General features: G+C 40.5%; 1 protein-coding gene across 1 annotated transcript in view; it reads left to right on the forward strand.

Moving 5' to 3' along the window:
- The window catches only part of TOP1 (DNA topoisomerase I), a 68,157-nt gene that overhangs the window by 30,609 nt on the left and 17,433 nt on the right, over positions 1–20,115 (forward strand). Inside the window, exons 4-8 of the mRNA XM_074920146.1 lie at positions 10,684–10,810; positions 11,381–11,436; positions 14,009–14,104; positions 15,321–15,396; positions 16,413–16,510. Coding sequence (XP_074776247.1) covers positions 10,684–10,810; positions 11,381–11,436; positions 14,009–14,104; positions 15,321–15,396; positions 16,413–16,510 — 453 coding nt within the window. The remainder of the gene's footprint in view (positions 1–10,683; positions 10,811–11,380; positions 11,437–14,008; positions 14,105–15,320; positions 15,397–16,412; positions 16,511–20,115) is intronic.

Raw genomic sequence — 20,115 nt, forward strand, 5'->3', positions numbered from 1 at the left:
TCGGAAATGTGGAGCTCTCTTGCGTGTTGGTACAAACCCCACTGTTCTAGCATAGGTGAACCTGATGTGACTACTCCTAGTAGTGAGAAGTGCCTGGAATGGCCACTTCCCCACAACAGTGGTGATGTCCTTGGTCTGCTACCACAGTGGCTGAATATCTGAACACTGTGAGACAGTGTTATGAACTTGTGCTGGGTTAGATGATGAATTTGAAAGGATTGCATGCCGTTTTGTCTGATGTGATTGATACAGTACACTGCCACTATATGGGAAAGGTGTTCCATGCCAGTCACCTGCCATATCATCCACACTGAACTAGAACACGTATGTGCTCTGTGATGACTTGTAGCTCTTGAGGTGCTGGTGAATTCCATGGTCTGGCTGATACCCTAGCCTAGGCTGTGAACTGCAAAAACCAGATGTGCAGGTCTGTCCGTGGTGATTTGGTGTGATGGAGCATGTGGCACACAGACGATGTTACTCAGAAAAGCTTTCCTAGTTGTAATTCTTGAGGTTCAAGTGCTGCAGAGCCTATATTGACAGTGAAACTTGATAAAAACAGTCCCTGGAGGGTAAGTTTTGTTGTGACACTTGGTGAATGGCAGATAGTGTTTACCCTATGGCCAAGCAAGTGTTACTAACTAATTTCTGTGCAATTGTGCTAACACAATGTAAAAACAAATTTAAAAATCTTGTGTAAATAATTATTTCTATTAAAAAGAAACATGGAAAAGAGGAGAAAGTCTGTGCTAAGCAGTAGGTTTGTTTTATTGGGGTCACACTTTATTTGAGTTTTCTATGACCTTTTGAGAAGTTACACAACATTACTGTTCCATAATATGTTTTGGTTTGGTTTTTTTTTTTTTTGAAATAAATGGTTGACAGGGGAAAAGAAATCTAGGCCAAATAACTTGCAGCATTTACTAGCTTCCACCAGAAAGATGAAATGCTCTGGACATACTGTTTGCACTCTTCTTTGCTCACATATCTATATTGCCTTGATTTCTGATTTTTATTTTTCTGATGTTCAAGCATGCACTCCAAAATTGACAGTGTCACATTTTCAAATGTCCATTGCTTCACTTGAAAAAACATTCTCCTACAGTCTTAGCAGAGTGTATATCCTTTTGTAAGGAGTAACGTAAGCACTATCTTTAAATTTCCAGAATTCATTAATGATTTGACCTTATTTGTGTAGAAGTTGGAAATGGTCAGCATATTTTTAGCTGGAAGAACTGATTATGGCATATAACTTGAAGCTGCACACTACTGATTGTGTAAACAATAAATACCAAAACAGTGGAAAGGAGATAAGAATGGCTAATATGTTTGTGAGGTGTAGCTCATGAGACGATACGTAATCATGCTTTATCTTGAAGTAATTCCTTCCTTCCTACAGCGTTGCCTTGAAATCCTTATGAGAAAGGCGTCATGTTTTCTAGGCACAGTGCCTAAAGCTTCCAGTCACTTTCATTTATCTGTTAAGTGTTCATTTGTCCTGTAAGCACAATATACTGCATCTTTGAGTCCCATAATAGGGTACACCCATGTGGTTGGCATGACTGGGTGCATGTCTGTGCAGGGGCTTTCTTCAAGGCATGTTTTGGGGAGAGATTACATAATGTTGCTTTGCCACTCAGGCCCCTATGAAAGGTGGGACTTCACTTCCCCAAGCTGAGTGCACAGTTGTGAAAGTTTTCTATAGTGTTTTCTGTCTTTCAAAACTGCCACCTTAAAAATTAATGTCTTCAAGTGCTGAATCATGCCATCTGATCTTGAAGGTGGTGTTCAGGAGGGATAACATACATAGACACATGTGCGGTGCTCTGGTTGGATCGCTCCTTCAGGAGGGCTCCAAAATCTTCACTGCCCTGTTCATGCTCAGTCACGCTCGGGGTACATGGCTGCTTGCTGTGTAAAGCCAGCTGACTTCTACGACAAACTTTTTAGAAATAACTGACCTCATAATGTAAGTTCCCCACATCCTTTAATTCAGTTGTCAGCCACATAATTCCATAAATGTAAGTTGTGTCTGTGAGGATTAGGTTTAGGTAACTATTGTCTTGTAAAGGAGATAACCCAGCAGCTCACAACATGGGGTTGGAGATGGAGGAAGATCTGTGGTGAGCAGGGAATTACTGGGAGGGGAGCTGCTGGAAGGACCTGAATGGAGCATGTTCTTGTGGCCAGAAGGCTGCCAAGTATTCACATGGGAGGGTGAATCCAGGGATCGCAGAGGCCAGACTGGTGAGTTACAGGACGGGACGGGGAAGGGTGAAGCAAGCTGAGTTTCAGTTCAGGTTCCACTACTACAGTCCCTGTACTTTCCTGGACAGAGCCAGGATGAACAGAAGTCCAAATTTTAGGATGGCCTGCGTGACTGTCCAGTGTCTTATCACTAGCATACTGCTAAGCAGATGGGTTGTGCTGAGAAGGGGGTATTTGATCACTTTGCCATTTTTAATAGCTTTTCATTTTGCCAGCCGTGGGAGGGGAGAAAATTGCTTTGTGGGAAATACTGAAGAATTATCCTCTTTCAGAAGGACTCTTAACTGTGATATAACAAGACCAAAAGCAAAATTGTTCTTGGGAGAAGAGTGAGGGCTCTGTGATTTGCCTGTGCTTGGTTGGTTTTGAAAATCTTGGCTTAGCCCTTCTTAGAGCCATTCAGAGGGCTGGTTCTAGGTCCAGTTTATTTTGATCCTTGGTTATAATGGCCATCAGTGCTGAAGAAGATTCTTCACAAAGAAAAGTATAGATGCAAATGGAAAAAGTGCATTGTTGGCTGTGCTTATTGAACAGGGATACTCTTTTTTCAGCCCAGCCACTGCTTCGGCAAAGGGCTTTCTGTTTCCAAGTGTGCAGGTAGGAGAGTTTTTCTCAATGACACACTTTGCATCAGTTTTGGCAACAAAATCACATACTAATGGATCTGTTTTCATGATGCTGTCTCCCTAGCATGAGTTGCTTTCAAAAAGCAGCTACTTCCTCACACATTGTTCAAATGGCATCTTCACCGTGGAGGGGCACCATTAAATGTATTTATTTTTTGGATAATATCTAAGTAGCATACTACTGATAGCAACTGGTCATCAGCAAGTTTGCAGTGCTTGTCCTTTTGTAAAAGAAAGCTCCTCTTTAAGTACAACAGCTCTTTCAAGCTCTTTGCAGTGATATAAGTGGGTAAGAGATTTTCCTGGTTGCTCCCCATCTCATGCAACTTGCTGTAAAGACTTTACTGGGTCTTGTTTCCCAGCAGCACAGCAGTGCCACCATGTTACTGTTCCTCTACTTCAACCATCCAGCACGTCCTGTCTGCAGTAAAAACATCTGAACCCAACTGTGGGGGACCACAGCAGACCTGAGAGCCTTTGCCCTGCTGAGAATTGTGACATTTTGATAGGGGATAGTTCTTCACAGAACATTGGAGGAAAAAAAAATCTGCCTGTTTGTACTGAAGTTTCTCCTTTGCCAATGAAAACCAAGTAAAATACAGCCATTACTTCATTAGAAATCAAACAAAAAATTTCCAAGGTAGCAAGAATGTGGGATTTTCCAGTGGTTTTTACCTGTATGGGGAGTTTTTAAAGCATTTGATAAAAGCCTGTCACCTGTTGCTAAAATTGAAAATGAATCCTTTAGAAAAGTTTATCTTAGATTAATAGAATTGTATGTAAATCTTCCGAAAATCCACTCTGTATCTCAGAAAAGCTGCTGTGTTATTACAGAAGATGTGCTGTATCTTTGATAATTCTCAACGAGGTTGAATGGTGCTTTAGCAAAAATCCAGGCCGTTGTTGGTGAAACTTGAGTTTGTACCTCTGTGGAATTTTATAGTGTGAAGAGTTGCATTCTGAGAAGTACAGTACTGCATTGGACATTGTACATCATTAAGAGCATTGTCTGGTTGTGTTTGATGCAGGTCATTTTTATATCTGTCTGTGATAGTTTGACAATTTCGTTTCCTGCCCTGTACTTTAAAAAGGCTTTTAAAATAAAAACTGCATCAAGAAGGCAGAATAACTCCAGTGCAGGAGAATAAATGTTTCCTGTATCCAGACTTTGAAGTATTTAAACTGCCAAGATAAGTCTCAGGAATACCTAAAATAGATAATTTTGATTTCATATGGCAGAAGTGTGTGGAGTGGCATGTAGAACTTCTTAATTTTGCTTCTTGCTTTCCTCCTCTCCCACTCACAAGATGACACTTCTGTATCTTAACCACTCATTTACAGCTGTAGTAAACTGGGAGAGAACATTTGTGTGCCTCAGATCTTCTCCGTCACCCCTCAAGGAAAGAAAATGCAGAGCCCACTTAAGAAAAATCCGTATAAAAGAATAAATCCACATCACTATCATGCAGTGTCTATCAAGCAAAGTATTTTATTTTACTCTCTTATCCCTGTACTTCCCAATCCCCAAATGAAAATCTAATACACACCCATTAAATATAAATGTCAGTAGTTAAAAAAATAAAATTAAACAAATGTGTTGTGGCAGTAGGTTTCTCATCTGTGGGACATGAACATTTCAAACGAGTAGACCCTGCAAAATAATGAAATAATGGGTCCTTTGAAGCCATGACTTGTTAGAGATTGGTTTAGAAGTGTTCACAGTAACAAGTGTCTTTCTGCCAGGTGTCTTGGGCTTTGTGCATGGAGTGTGGGCTGCCAGTAGACTGAAGAGTGCAGAAATGGTTGTGACAGGGAATGGGAGTGAAGAGGCTGCTCTTGCAGCACTGATCTGTGTTGTCAATGTGACAAGCATCTGAGCCGCAGGAAGAAAAATCTTCTGTCAAATTGCATATTTCCTCCATTTACTGAATCTCTTGTGATCACAACTTGAAATGAACAGAAGCGTGGAACACATGAGGGATTTATAGACCTGATCTTCACTGGCATCTTCTAAATTTTATGGTTTTGCTAGGAAAAACACAGATTCCAGGCGTTTGCTAGTTGTGAATAAAGATGAATTTCAGTTTAGACTTCTTGCACACCTCTGATTTGTTACGTGATCCCAGACTGCTAAGAACTGCATGCACTGGGGTCAGGAAGAGGCAGGGATACCTGACACAGGGAAAGAAGCAATTTTTAAAAATATTTCAGCACCCCCTGTTCTCTTTCATGGGCAGTTTTCTTTTTATTATCCCTTTGAGTGCACAGTTCACCTTGATCAGCGTTCTAATGTGACACTGCCTTCCAGTAGTAAAAATTTCTGTTTTTCATTTAGTAATATACCTGATTCTTGCACATCCGTAGAAGGTGCATGCTAAGCCTGATCTTTGTCTCAATGTGTGATATTGTTCTGCTTTCTAATATTTTTATCAGCTGTTGATTAGTCCAGCTTTTTATCTTGCTCCTCTTGCTGAAGGCTTGATCTATTATCTGTGAAAACTGGTGAAAAGATTCCTTTCAACTCTGGGAAAAGCGGTTTCAGGGTTTTTTTTATTGTATTGCTGAAATCCCTGCAGAACCATTAGGGCTCACGTGTTCATTCCCTGTAACACCATATGATAACCCTCTAACAGTGAGCATAAAATACTGCAAGCCAGCTGAAAACTTGTCCTTTGCTGGTGTGCCTTCTGTTTCTGAAATGCTCCCTGCACAGTCAGCCATTCCTTGGTATGCGTTAGTCTGAATATGATCACAGTTTTCCAGTAATACTGTTTTACGTCAAATGGGACACGGGCTGTGTAACCTATGCTCTGTCCCTATTGTGTTTTTACATTTCACTAAAATCACAGCTCCCTGTTATTTTACGCTTCAGTTGCGTTGTAGCAGCTCCTGAGTAGGCAAGCGGAGCTCTGCTTGCAGCAGGCTCTGGTACTTGCTAGTAGCAGATTCCCAGTCACGACCTAATTAGAGCTGAGAATATGAGAGAGAGGAAATAAGAGACACTTTAGATAAAGCATCCTTCCCAGCTTGTGATTCTGAAGCTGGAATGGAAAGGGCCTGGGAAGGGATTATTAACATACATAAATGGCACCTGAAGAATGCGGTGTTAAATTACTGCAAAGCTGTTGTAGTTTGAAGAAGGAAGCTGTGATCTGCACATCTGCCATTCTTTGGAAACACTTTCCACTTGTGACTTTCCCATGTGATTGTAGCCTGAGCAGCTGCTGCCAGGTGTCTGTTCTCCCTTCCTCACTCTCCTCCCTCCTGTCCTCCTGCAAGCATCCTCACTGGGAAATACAGCCACGCTTTCAAGGGCAATGGCTGCTTCTCTTGTATTTACTGCTTCATGTGCCTCAGTCTGAGCTCTCCAAGGCCTTGTTCACACGAAAACTCTAAATGAAAGACAGTAAGCAAGCTAGAAAAAAGGCTGTAATGCTTTAGGCCATGCATTTCTACTCATCTGGCTTTTGTCTGAACTAAGTACCATAAGTCTCTAGATGATGTAATCCTTGGTTCTGCCTGTATTAATATGGTGTCCTACTGTACTTTGTTACCTTAAAAAAACCCCAAACAAACAAAAAATACCAAACTCCAATAAAACAAAAAAAAACCCCACAAAACCAACAAAGAACAAAAAAAAACCAACAACCAAACAGTGCAGGTTGTCAGCATTAAGCACCTTCAGAGGTGTAAAATTCATGTCATTGCATTGGTTCAACTGTAATGGTCTGGGTGAAAAAGATCTTACTTTGTTAGCAAAGCTGGGTATTTCTAAAACAGATTGTGAGCAACTTGCTTTATGATCCAATTGTCCTCTTTTCAGGCTAACTTGCACTGAAGCTTTCCTCTATCTTGGGGGGGTTTTGCTGTCCTACTTAAGTGTGACTTCAAGCTGGTTTCTTGGCAAAGGGGTATGTGCAGGAAAGGTAATGAAGGATCCACAGTGCTCTAAAAAATGAATTCAGGCTAAAATTATCTGGGCGCATGCAGTCTTGAGACGTTTTTCTTTGGTTGTGTTTGGTTTCTTTAAGGAAAAGTGGTTTGGTTTTTTTTTTAGTCTTGAATCAGCCAGGAAGAGAGACTTCTGATCTTTAAATTGTTCCCCATCCCTTTGGGGTTGTCTGGAAATAGCTTTCTGATAGAAAGCTGAAACTCCTTTTTCAGGGTAAGGATGGCGTCCTGTTGGCTTTTCTTTTCTTTTGAGATTAGTGTGGTGGTTAAATTGTGTTCCCCTGGAGGCTCTCATAAGTATCTTAGCCAAATGAAAGACCAAAGCAGCTCAGCGTGCTGACTGAAGTTAATATCTGAGCAACTTGCTTTGCTTTTGGAGAAAGAAAATTTACTCTTCTCGGGATTGTTGCTTGAGGCCTTTGTTATCAGCCTGTTTCCAAAAGAGCTTTTCTGGGAGATGCAGATTTCAGGCCCTCTTATGGAAGAGGGGCACATGCCTTCATTGTTGTACGTGTTATAAAATTTTGGACCGAGGTGTCGAAGTCAGATTTGTGGTCCACTGTCAAGAAACATGTAGCAGTCTACTTACAAATGAGGGAAATAAATTTATGCTCTTTTTTATTTTAACATTGGAACAAGTAGCACATGTAATCAGATTTTTATCTGGGGAATTTCTTCCAGTCACATACCAGGAGCAGCAGTGAGAAGGACCTCAGGGCCTTAGCCACCAATACTGTCATTTTGAAAATGAAACTGCAGAGTGAAACTGGAGACAGAGTTTCCTTGGGTTATCTGAGCCCACATTGCTTTGGTAAGAAATCTTACTGCTCCCTGTAGAGCAAAGGTGAAAGATAATCATGTGATTAAAAAATAAAATAAAAAAACCTACAACTAAGACCGAGTTGGGAATCCAGACTTCCTGATTTTGACTCTGGTGCTGAAAAATCTTGGCTTTAGATTAGATTGCGTAACAGCTTTTCAACAGTGGCCTCTTACTCTCTTTCAAGGGGGATGTCGTTTGAGCTTTTGCTTATGCAAGCCTAAGGTTTTAGTGCTCTTTTTATTCCAGCCATAAGCATTTAACACGCAAAAATTGTCAGTGCTTCTCTAGGACAACGAGATTTTCTGCCTTTTTCAGTATTAGCTTTGCAGATGTAGATTGTCATCTATTAATTTGCCTTTAGTCACGTTTTGTGTACATCCCAGGGCTCTACCCGTCACATGCTGAAAGCTAGTCCTTTTGGCTGCTAGTGAAAAGGAGCACGGTGCTTTTGAAAACTTAAACTTTTTTTTTTTTTTTTTTGCTATTCTAAACTCGAAAGCAACAGACAAAGCCATGAGCTTTACTTTAGAGAACTAACTCCATTGATAGCTTTGAAAATGCGAATTGTTGTCTGGGTAAAACATGTTATCTCAGGTAGGATTTAAATACCAAATAAGAACAAGAAAGAGTCAGAAAAGAGAAGCAAGCAGACCTGCGGAGAGCAACATGGGTCTAAGCCTTGTCTATTTGTTCGTTATGTTTTTTTCCTTTATGATGATATATCTTTGTAATTGTAAAACTTAAATCTTTGGCAGATGAGGTACCATACAGATAAAACTACAAGGTATCTGGAATTTCCAGACCTTCCTGAGTTTAAAAATTATTAAAAACATATGTGGAGTTTGTGCTTTCAGATAGTCAGTGAATCTAGTTGTAGCAAAGGAAAATGAAATAGGTGTCATGAGTCTGACATACTGATGAATAAACAGGGTACAGAAACAGGGATGTCAAATCTGAGCCAGAGTAGCAGGCATCTTGTGGATTTCTGAGATCCAGTGTCAGGATGTTCTGTGTATGTACTTGCATGTCCTGATCACACAGTGTACATAACACGATCTGCTGGGTAAGAATAGTCTGCAGTTGTTGAATCTTTACTCACAGGCAACATGTGGTGCTGTGTGTCTCTCTACAAGAATTTCTAGAGTGCCAGTTGCCTTTTAATGTTTAGATACTCCTTTACAGTTTCATGTGTAGTATAAAGAGGTTTAGCTAGAAAGTTAAAATGAAACTGGCTTATCTTCTTACTGATCTCTTTAAATGTGACACAGTACATGAATATGGTGTTTTCCTTTTGACATGGGTTTTCATGCTTTAGCTGCTTGGGCTTGGAAGGCTGGTGTGTATTTATTGGAGTGTGTGCTACTCTGAGCTTGGATAATTTAGACCTTTTGCAGGTTCAGGTCCATTCGTGCTAGTGTTACGGTAGGCTCTGAAACTCTTGACGTTGGACTTTACTCTGCAGTTCTGCAGCTGGGTGTGGGTTGGCTTATTTGTGACTGTGGTTGCCTTCCTCTTAATCACACGCAAACTTTATGGGAGCTGGTTAATGTGCTGCTTGCTTTCTGTAGCCATCAAACATCCAACCCTTTTGCAGTCTGTTTTTATGATAGAAGACATGAGGCATATGTGGTTTTTAAAAGTCATGCTCTTACCTGATGTTCCAGGCTTGCTGCTTTTCAGGGCTGTGTTCCCCCAGATCAGTTTGGGCTTGCACTTGAGTGTTAATAACTGAAATGAAGAAGCTGCCTGTTTCTAGTAAAGCTTTGCATTGCATTGCATAGTCCTAAGGAGAAGCAGAGTGTGTCCCAGCTGATGGGCATCAGGTGCTGAGGATGGAGGCACGTGAACTGCCAGCACAAGGAAGGCAGCTTGCTTGGTGCCTAACTGTGCCAGGTGGAAGAGAACCTGATTTCCACCTTATTAATGTGTATTGAAGGCTTGTTGCATTGACAGGTTTGCTGCTTGGCTTCCACAACGGTGCTGCTAATCCTTGTGGCCAGTTCGTGCAATTTCTATCAAGAGTGTCCTGAGAGTGTTTCCTCTCTTTCTGGCTCAAAGAGTCAAGTCATTCCATGAGAAAACTAACTTTTATTTTAAAACAGCCATTTGTCTTTCAGGTTGATAAGAAAAAGTAGAAAATGTGATCCAAATTTACCCAAATGTCTCAGAAATCAGAAAGGGGCAGAAATGGAATTAAAAAAAGATTAATTTTCTTCCCCTTGGGAGCATTTTTTCCCTCTATTCTGACTAAATAATTTTGGGTATTTAAACCCTAAATACTGTTATCTGTAGTACCAGACTGAGTAGTAGCAGACCAGATTTTCACTTGGAAACACCTGTGGTGAGTTCCCATCCTGCATGGCAGCGCCGTCTCGACAGAGCAGAGCTGGGCTGACCGTGGTGGTGAGGCACAGCTGATGAAACAGCTCTGACTGAGGACTGCAGCATTATTCCTGCCTTTTCTGTTTGACTTTGCATAAACACAAGGACGTTGCATATCCTGTTTGCTCTGGTTTTCCCATCTGTTTGGGAATAATAGAGATCAGCGGTTTTCTCTTTAAGTTCCAGAGATGAGAGCTGCTACAATGACAAACTGTTGTCTGAGCAAAAGCTGACATGGGCATTGATGGGACTGCCGGCTCTATTCCAGTGACCTTTTACGTGGACTGGGAAAAAGAGGAAAAGCAGAGACAGTGGGAATTCAACTTAAAAAGTGTTGAGCTTTAAGTGTAGCAGCTGTGGATTTCCTCAGCAATCCGGGCTGGTGGGGGTTTTCCTGAAGTGGAGCACTTGGCAGCTGTGGTTTTGTGGTATGTTCCCCTCCTGTTCCTCTTCCTCTCCAGGAGAATTGATGACTTGTGACAGGAGACTGTGGTGGATCTTCCTGTTAAGGTGATCCCTTGTTTTGTAGGGTTTGTAATCATCAAAACCTGTGACTCTTTACTGATACAAGTTACCTGTATTAGTCAAACCTCCTCGTGTTCCCCTCTACAAATGTACTGTTCTGTCTTGCAGTGAGCACAAAGATTCCTCGGAAAAGAAACACAAAGACAAGGAGAAAACCAAACACAAAGATGGCAGCTCAGAGAAACACAAAGACAAACACAAAGATAAAGACAAGGAGAAGAGAAAGGAAGAGAAGGTAGGTGTTTCCTGCGGGAGAGATGGGAGGATGCTTTCTGGTTTATACTACCGAATGGTACAAACCCAGTGGGTTAGATGTAGCTTATACTTCCAAGATTTTGTCATCCTGGAGAGAATTATCCCAGTGCTGACCCAGAGACTTGGTTTGTGGAGTGCTAAATATGAACTTGTAAGGGCTTTATCTGCAGGTGAGTGTCAACAGTTCCACAGTGGAGCTGTGTCCACCGGCTCCACATTTTTTCCCTTTACTTTCCCAAGCTTAGATTCAGAGATAAGGGAGAAAAATCTGTTAGAACACGTTCATTCTGTGCAAGGACAAACTATACACTTAACTCCAATCTGTTGAAGAAATCAGAAGGTCAGAAAACACTGAATTGACTAAGACTTACAGAAAATGTTGCCATTTTGGTGTGTCGTGTAGGTCACTAAGGGCTACAAGGGATGAAGATACAGTCACAGTGCCCTTTGGTTCCTTCTGCAAGTTAAATATCTTGACTGTGTTACATGTTGGAAAAGCATAAGGTACTCTGGGCAGTGCTAATCAGCTCCTATTTTTTATGTTTTTCAGATGAAATCATCTGGTGATGTAAAAATAAAGAAGGAAAAGGAAAATGGTTTCTCCAGGTAAGAAATCAGGTCTATGATGTGAAAAAAGTAGCAGTTTGACTTTTCTTAGGTGCTCAGTTGGTCTTGGGAAAAAATTTGAATGCTTTTGACACCTTCAGATGATATATTCTTCTCAATTACGGGAATTGGTAATTGATCCACTTACCTAGTAACTGGAGATGGGAGCTGTTGAATACCTGGTATCTGCCTGCACATGCTGGGTTTGTCCAAGTATTAAATAGTTTAATTCTGCCAAGGACAGGTTGAACTATGGAAACATTGGTAGCTGGAGTTGAAAGAACCTCGGTTGTAAAATTGGCGCTTGAATCCTATGGGCTTCTTCTGGAGACAGGGCCTTGTAAAGACAGTCCAGGTCGCCTCTGCGTGTTTCTTCTCTGTAAGTGGCTACAGCTTAAAAGCATTTGCAGAGGAGTGACGAGTAAGCAGGGTGCTTGTGTAAAATCAGAAGTACATTCAGAAATAGTTGACCAACAGGATCTCTTGTAACTTGTTTAAATCCAGATGCTGGTTATTTTTAAGGTGGTAAATCCAGTCCATTGACTTATTGGAGGTCTGTGGTATGGTGGATACACGTGTTCATATCTGTTAGTCAAGAAAGCCTTTCATTCATGTGTCCAGTTTTATGAATCCACTTAAAAAAAAAAGAATCCTTCTAGTCTCACCATGTTCTGTGGGCACAGAGAGGTTGGGGGAAGACACCTCTCTAGACCATGCTTGTTAGTTATTATTTGCATATTTTGAATGTGCCCTCCTGACGTGAATTTCTCCCATCTGTTTCATTTTCATACTCCTATTTAAAAATGCAAAGTAAGTAGTTATGCTTGGCACAGGGAAGAGGCGCCCTCTCCAGGCCCTTTTGGGGATACTCTGGAAATAGAAAGCAATGACATTCAGGTGTTTCATGGTATAGAACTCTTTCTAGCCTCTGCTGTTCAGCAGAATTGCATGCATGTGCTAATCTCACCCGGGACGTTAGGTGTTGGGTCCTCTTACAGTCCAAGAGCATCTTTTTGTGTGTTTGAGGAAAGCCTGGAGGAGCCATCACAATGGTGCCTTCTTCAGGGCCAAAAGCTGGCTAAGAGTAAAATAATTATTTTCTTTTTTTCCTGCTAAAATGTTCTTTTCCAAGTTCACTAGAGAATAATGTCCTCACTCAGATGGTTTTGATTTTCTTCCTTAAGACTTGGTACGATGAGCAGTGTTACAGTCTTGGAAACAATGCAAGTCAAGATTCAGCTTGGTCATACAGCTCCTTGCTTTTAATATAATCACACTTTATTTCCCACTGTTACAAAATGTTGTGAAATATTTCAGTGTTAAAATAGACTAGATAAAATTCCTGGCAACTTAATAAACAGTAGTTCTCGATTTCTGCCTGGAAGGGAGAATAAATTAAATGAGACACATACTCCTTTTACCATAGACGTTTTGCAACTGTCTACGTGCTGCAGACTTGTGTCTTAGTTAATCATAAGCGGTGCCACAAAAATGGCTTCTTACAGCAGCACGTATCTTTCCCCTGAGTTGCATCTGCCAGCACTGCAGTGGCTTTACAGCTGTGAAAGAGCAAACTGCCTTGTTCTGCTTCATGGACACATTACCAGCTAAAATAAGACTCCAGAATGTCTCTTGCTGACTGTCATCTACAAAGCAGAATGCTGGGGGTTTTTTTCCTCTCACTCCATCCAATTGCAAAATCCGTATGTTGACTTGGAAACTGAGTCAATTTGATACAGAAATTGCTGATTGAATATGAATAGGAAAGCCCAAGATGACACTGTTACTTTTTCTACCCGAGCTAAGTGCTTCAAAATGTAATTTTTGACTCCTTGAGACATCTTTTTCTTTATGAAGATAAGTGAAATTCTTCTGTGAAATCTAAGAATAATGAGTTTTTTAAAGGAATAGTTTCTTGCACTTGTACTCTATTTTTTTTCCTCTTAGTGCTGATGTCTTGGGACATTATGGCTGAAAACACTGAGCCTAACAATATTTGTGGTCTGTTGAAAGGGACAAGATTGTTTGCTTCCCGCAGTTTGGACAGTGAAAATAGACTGATCAGTTTAACTTTGCCAAATCTTTGTTTCCTTTTCTGGTTTTCACATGCCTCAATATTTAGCTAGCAAAAGATTCAGGGGAATAGCTTTCAAATCTTTGTTTAGTTGATAATCTTTTTCTCTTATCAGGCTCAATGAGGATATTGAGTTTAAATAATGTCCTCTGTTTGACTGCACACATGCATGCATTTCAGTTTTGTTTTAAGTATATTTGAAAGTGCTGGAAGCTACAGTTGTTTTTATTCAAAACCTGAAAGAAACACAGTGAAATATAAGCAGTTGAAATTGAAGTTGCTTGAGAAATGGCAAATACATAGACACTGAATGACTATCCTTATGTTGTCCGTGGATAGAGAATGACACACCTCAGATTTTTGGGTCTTAAGATGACAACACATTCCAGGACTGGAGGACATTTTGCATATCATCATTTCTTAAAACTGAATTATTGCTGGTTTACAAGAAACTTCCTCTTTGAAGTTAGAACCACCTTTCTTTGCTTCTTTTTGTAGTCCACCGCGTATTAAAGATGAACCAGATGATGATGGGTTTTATGTGTCTCCTAAAGAGGACTCTAAACCCCTGAAGCGACCTCGAGAAGATGATGAGTAAGTTGTGTGGGTGTTGGTGACTTGGATGCTTGCCCTTAGTTTTAAAAAGATAACATTGAGGGAGCAGGTGGAATTTCAGGTCATCAGCACAGACTTGTTCACATGGGTGACTGGAGGTCTGAGACCAGACTCCTTATGCTGTTACAAGTTCTCTGAGAAGGGCAAGAATAGTATTTGTGCTGTCCAAGGCAAAATATCATTACCTGCTTTTGCAGATGGTGCTGTGAAACGTTGCAGAGCTAGTAAATAAAAAAGAAAAAGCCCAGAGGGTAGGTAAAGACACCGATGAAGATTGTAAAACATAAATCTGAGCAAGTGAGGTATTCGTGCTAGCTGAGTGGCTGCAGTGGTTTCTGTTGGGTGAGGAAATGACTGCACAGGAGGAAGAAAATGCATTGTCAGCCTGTTTGGGGGTGGAGAGGAGGTTTGCCTGCACTGCTTAGCATGATTCGTCTAGAGTCGAAATACGTTGTGGGTTATGCTGAGGAGTTTTGTCTCTAAATCAAAAGAAAGATACACATGATGTTTGCTTGATATAGTAGCCTACCCAGTAAAGTAAAAGCCCAGTTACATCACAGTGTGATCTGTCACCATTTGTGTGCATCCAGCTCTTTATAGATGGTGTGACCTTATTAGCAGGCTGGAGTTAAAGGGTTGGAAGGGTTCCACCATAGTGGCATTCTGTTCTTAACGTGGTATTGCTCAGTTTCTGAGATGGGTGTGACATCTTTTTGTGTAATCATTTGCTGCCTTCTGTTAAGGTTTTGTGGCCTCCCATCTCATGTCTGCAATGGAAAGATTAAGAATTTGCCAGTAGTTAATTTTGTTATTGTTTGAACTAGTGGGGGATGCAAAAAGTAAGCCTTGTGGGCAGATCCCAGACTGATGACTGGAAAAGGAGTTGGGGATAGAACATGCCACTAAGCTTTTGCTTGTTTATATCATCCCATGTAATTATGGGATGACTACTAATGCTTTTGAATTGATTCTTCATTGGGGAAGATTTTTGCTTCAGCACTCTGAAACTTGTAGGGGCTGTTTTTTGGATAGGGATTATTTAGTCTTCAGACATTGGGGCATAAAATTATGTTCTTTAGAAACTAAACATGCCAGAAATATTGTAAACACAAGCTTTGTATACATACGACTTTTCTTTATTTTTTTGTACTAGAAAATTGATTATTTTCGTCAGCTACTCTTTTTACTCTTACAGTGCTGAGTACAAACCCAAGAAAATCAAAACAGAAGACATCAAGAAAGCAAAGAAAAGGAAACAAGAGGAAGAAGAGGTAATGTGAAAGACAAGTTTACTTCTATGGTCAAGAAAAGCAAGGCTGACAATTTGGTGTTGAATTAAGTAAAGCGGGGGGAGTCTGATTCAAGGGTGAGGAGGCAGGGGCCAGTCTGGGACAAAGCTGCATGTGGTAGATCCCCACCTCTGGTGCAGGCTAACTTATCTGAGCCATAATGTATAAAAAGTCAGGAAAACTTTCTCTTCTACTCTTAGAACAACGGGTGAAGATGCCTCCAGGACATGAACTTCCAGCCTGTTCCAGGCAATTCTCAGTCCTTCTGTTAAGTAGCTCACAGAGGGTAGAGGAGCCATACTAACAACATCTGGTAATTGCACAGATGATGTAGCACAGTTCAGAAGCAGAGGAGATGAAACCAAGACTAGCTGCTAGAAAGACACTTAAAAGATTTTAGATGGAGTCTAGGGTGGAAATTTCTTTAGAGAGGGACTCGCCGAAGAGAGGTTAGCCACAATTTGAGACTAATGAACTACGTTCCACATCTAGCAAAGATACCCTTGTGAGGCACACATTGCAAGCACCTTCTGGCAGCATGGTTAATTCTTCTCTTCACTGAAAGTGTCTCTATAGTGAGCATATACCAGTACATTCCCAGAACCCACCTCACAGTGCTTTAAGTGTGCTTTGTAGCATCTGCCAGACTAGATATACTAGTGCAGGCCAAGGAGGGTGTTTCTATAACTAAACAATCACATTACTATAGCCCAGACTTGTCACTTACCAGGTGAAGCAGAATAACTGTTTGTGTGTGCACTTAACATGTCCCAAGTGCAAAATAAAATAATTCAACTTAAAACATAAGTGGGACCATCAGCCATCTTTGACTTAATAGAATGTTCTAAGAGTGCATTTATGTAGTGAGGCCACAGGAATTCAGTTGTTTGTGGTCGAACTTATATACCCCAAGAGACAGTCTTTTAGTTTTAAAACATTTTTTCTGGGAGCAGGGAAATATAGTGGCTTGTTCTAACAGATTGTTACTGATTTTGCAGGACAGTAAAGCAAAGAAAGCTAAGAGCAAAGATAAAAAAGTCCCTGAAGCAGACAAGAGAAAGAAGCCGAAAAAAGAGGAGGAACAGAAATGGAAATGGTAACTATATATCAATGATGTAGGCTGCTCTCTGCACCTGGACTTTCCCTGTTACCTCCTGTGCTGACTGAACAAGCACATCTGGCTTTCTCTTTCATTGATTCATGAGGATTTGTTCTGAATAATTGGCTTACGTTCTGGTAAGCTCTAAATAAATATCTCATTCACTATGTTCATCCTCTGAAGTAGAAGTGGTATACCAGAAAAGGTATACCTAAAGCAAGAAATACGTTTTTTGTGGGTTTGGTTTGGTTTTGTTTTGTTGTGTATTTTTTGGTTTGGTTTGAGGTGGTGTTTTTTTTTTACTTTCCATTTGTAGATTGTAGAGGCTACCCATAATGGTCAGCTACTGGTGTTCTTATGCCTGGAAGCTGCTTCTTGCTGACACTTTCCAGAGCAATATGAAAACTTGTGGGCTTGGGGTATCAGCAGGAATGTATAAATGTGGGCAGGTCTATTAACGAATTCTAGTAGGTCTTATCTGTGTTACATAGAGGGTACAACATGAGAAGGTGTCTACCTTTTTATACTAGCTGAATATCAACTGCATGCTTCTGAAAACTGCTCCTGCATCTGACACAAAAATGGAAGTTGGTCAAGTGACCAGTTAAGCTTGGGCTGTTAGGAAAATGAATTTTGAAAATAAGTTTTGAATGGAAAACACTTTGTCTTGCACAGGATCCTAAAGTAACATCACTGAGCAACTGAAGTTGTGCTTTCACTCTTCAGTTTTGTTAGAATCTTTCTAAAATAAATCTGAATTTTGTGGTTCATTTGGAAGACAGGCCTGTGCTGCATCGGTAGTGCTTTCTAAGAAACCTGTTGGATCTTTTTAAACTATTCACAGTAATGTAAGCTATTGTTATTGCTGGATTTGAGGAGCTATTCCTTGTGTGTTTTGAAGTCTGGGCCTTAATACTTCCCTCAGTTTAATGCATATGTGGTTTTCAAAAGTGTATGTGTTTTCTGCACTCCTGTTACCTCCTGTAATGTATTTTTGTGACCTTTTGGGGATGATGTCTCTGAGTGGGTTTTTTTTTCCTCGGATCATTTGGCTAATTTTAATAGCTCTGTAGCGTTGGGGAATGCCTTTGCAATCTTCAGTCCTTTCAGGTTCAGTCTTTTACCCCTTTGTCACTCTTACTGATTCATATTTAAAAATAAGTCTTTTGTAGTGTTTACAATCTTTGCATATTTCTCTGATTGTCACAGCTTCCTCAGAACATTGGCACTTGCGTATTTTTTTCATACTTGTGTAGTCTCTTGAGATTTGGTTTTGAGGCCCCTCTCCAACTATCCTGATTTTTTTTTTCTGAACAATCCACGTTTTTTTTCGATTCCTGTGACAGCTTATTTTTAATGTGCTTTGATACTAACAAACTACAGGGACATAAAGCAATAGGAAGCTACAGAAGGTCTCTTTAAGCCTTAACGATCTTCTTGTCTTTTTGGCTTTGTCTCAGCTGCTCTTGCTGGTTCTGTCTAACTTAATATTCTGTTACGCAGCTGCCTTGTATTGTAGTCTGTATCCTTCAACAGCAAACCTTTACTGTGTTGTTCTCCCCTCACCTGCCTTGGCAGCACAGTCCCACGTAGCTGTGGTAAGCTCTGCAATTTGTGCTTACTGCTGAGGAAAAGTGTCTTTTAAAGCATGTTTTGCAAAATTTGGCAGTGGGTAACTGCATCCTTCTGCTGATGTTCCTGTCATCCATCTGCAGCTTTGTCTGGCATGTCTTTGCTGGACAGGGTTTCATCTGCACTTCAATTGTGTGTCTTAAGGGCATTTTATGTTCCATCTGAGTCAATTCTCTGAATGTCTGATATCTTTTTCTGGCTGCTTCCTCAAGTACTTGCTGCCTTGAGTATTTTCATCCTCACTTATGTGAATACTTGATGCTAGACATTCCCAAGGCATTGGCCTCATTCATCACCATGTGGAGCTCTTTTAGAGGTCATTTTCACACCCTGTCAGCGTGTGAAGAATATGTGATCCAGAAGTATACCTTATGAGCACTTCTCCCACCTTGTGTTAGAGCAGGTTCATTTCCTTGAAACAACATATCCCTGAGGTATTATGGTTTGGTGTTTTGTTTTTATCTTTCTGTAAGAATCTTCTCTATTTTCATTCCACTTGAAAAACCCTCCCCAACTCTACCTTCCTGAGCCACCCTGGCACTCTTAGACAGGTTTGTTATGGGATTTAATTGGGGAACTTGTATGACTGATTAGTACAATTTCTGCTGAAATCAGTAAGGCAGATTTCCTTACAGGCAGCGTCCTCCTTGCTCCCACAGAATAATTTGTAGAACGTTGCTTTAGGACTAGGAGCTACTTTGAGCAGTGTTGCTGTAATGCTGTTTTTGTTTAAAACTGAATGAGGATGAAAAATTGGTTAAACTCGTGAGGGTCACCTTTACCTTTTGTCTTAATACTTATGTATGAGGTTTAGAAGATTGAGGTGGGATGGGAATGGTTTGTGATCTTTTTGTGGCAAAGTTTCTGGTAGCTTTAGGCTTAGAAATCACCCCATGGATCCCATGTTTCCTTGTAGCCTTCCCAAAAGGCACCACGTGCTTTAGCTATCTATTTAAACTACTACCTTTCTCGTACTCCTTTTACATGTGTCCTTTCAAAAGAACAAGAATGGGTAGAGAAACAGAATTTCTCATCAAGTAAATAACAGAGTGATAAATCTTTAAAAAAGCCATGGCTGAAAAGCGAGAATTACAAACCTGTCCTGTAAAGTAGTACCTACTGTGAATGATCCCCTCGGTTTTTCTGACAGAATAAAAATACTCATTGTCAGAGAAGACAACCTTTTTCTGGCTGGGAGAAGAGGCGAATGGTTTAAATTTATTTTCCTGGAAGGAGCTTCTGGGTAGAAGAACCTAGGCCTATATTTGACAAAATATTTAGATTTCTAGCTTATAATTAATTTAAGAAACAATCATTAGGAATGTAAATACTTGGGGCCTAGCCTTTAAATGTCAGTATTACTTTCTTATATCAACATAGTTTACTCAAGTCATCTTCTCAGCCAGGGACTGAAATCCGACATGCAGATTTTGTTCTGATAGCTGGTATTGTGGCTTTGCTGTTAAAAATGTTACTGTGCTGCTTACACGAAGAAGTCAGGTCTTGTGCTGTGGTCAAAGATGGTGCCTTTCTAACTATAGCAAAGTGCTGTGTTGCATAGAATTATTGTTGTTTCTAAATTTTTGACGTACAGGCACCAGTAAGGTATTTTGAGTGTCTTCTAGCAGAAGCTTTTTTTTCTCTATACAGTGCTTACCTTCTGTACAGTGATCCTGTTACCTCGTTAGAGATGAAGTGATCCGTATTTGTGCATCGCAATTTGGGAGATGTGTGCAGTACCTGCATGTCTTTTCTCAGCTGCTGTTGCACCCAGAATGGGTCTACTCCATAGGGCTGACACTAGAAGGAAGCTTGAACTTTTTTTTTATTATCATGGCTGCTCAACAAAGTTGTCTGGGCAATTCAGAGACTGAGTGGTGTGACAGGTTAATGGTCTTCCGGTTGATTAATCACTAAGGTAAAATAGCCTTTCTCAGCAGGGAATCCTGTGCCAGCAGTATGTAGCAGTA

Source organism: Athene noctua, chromosome 16 (genome assembly GCF_965140245.1).
Source record: "Athene noctua chromosome 16, bAthNoc1.hap1.1, whole genome shotgun sequence".
NCBI lineage: Eukaryota > Metazoa > Chordata > Aves > Strigiformes > Strigidae > Athene > Athene noctua.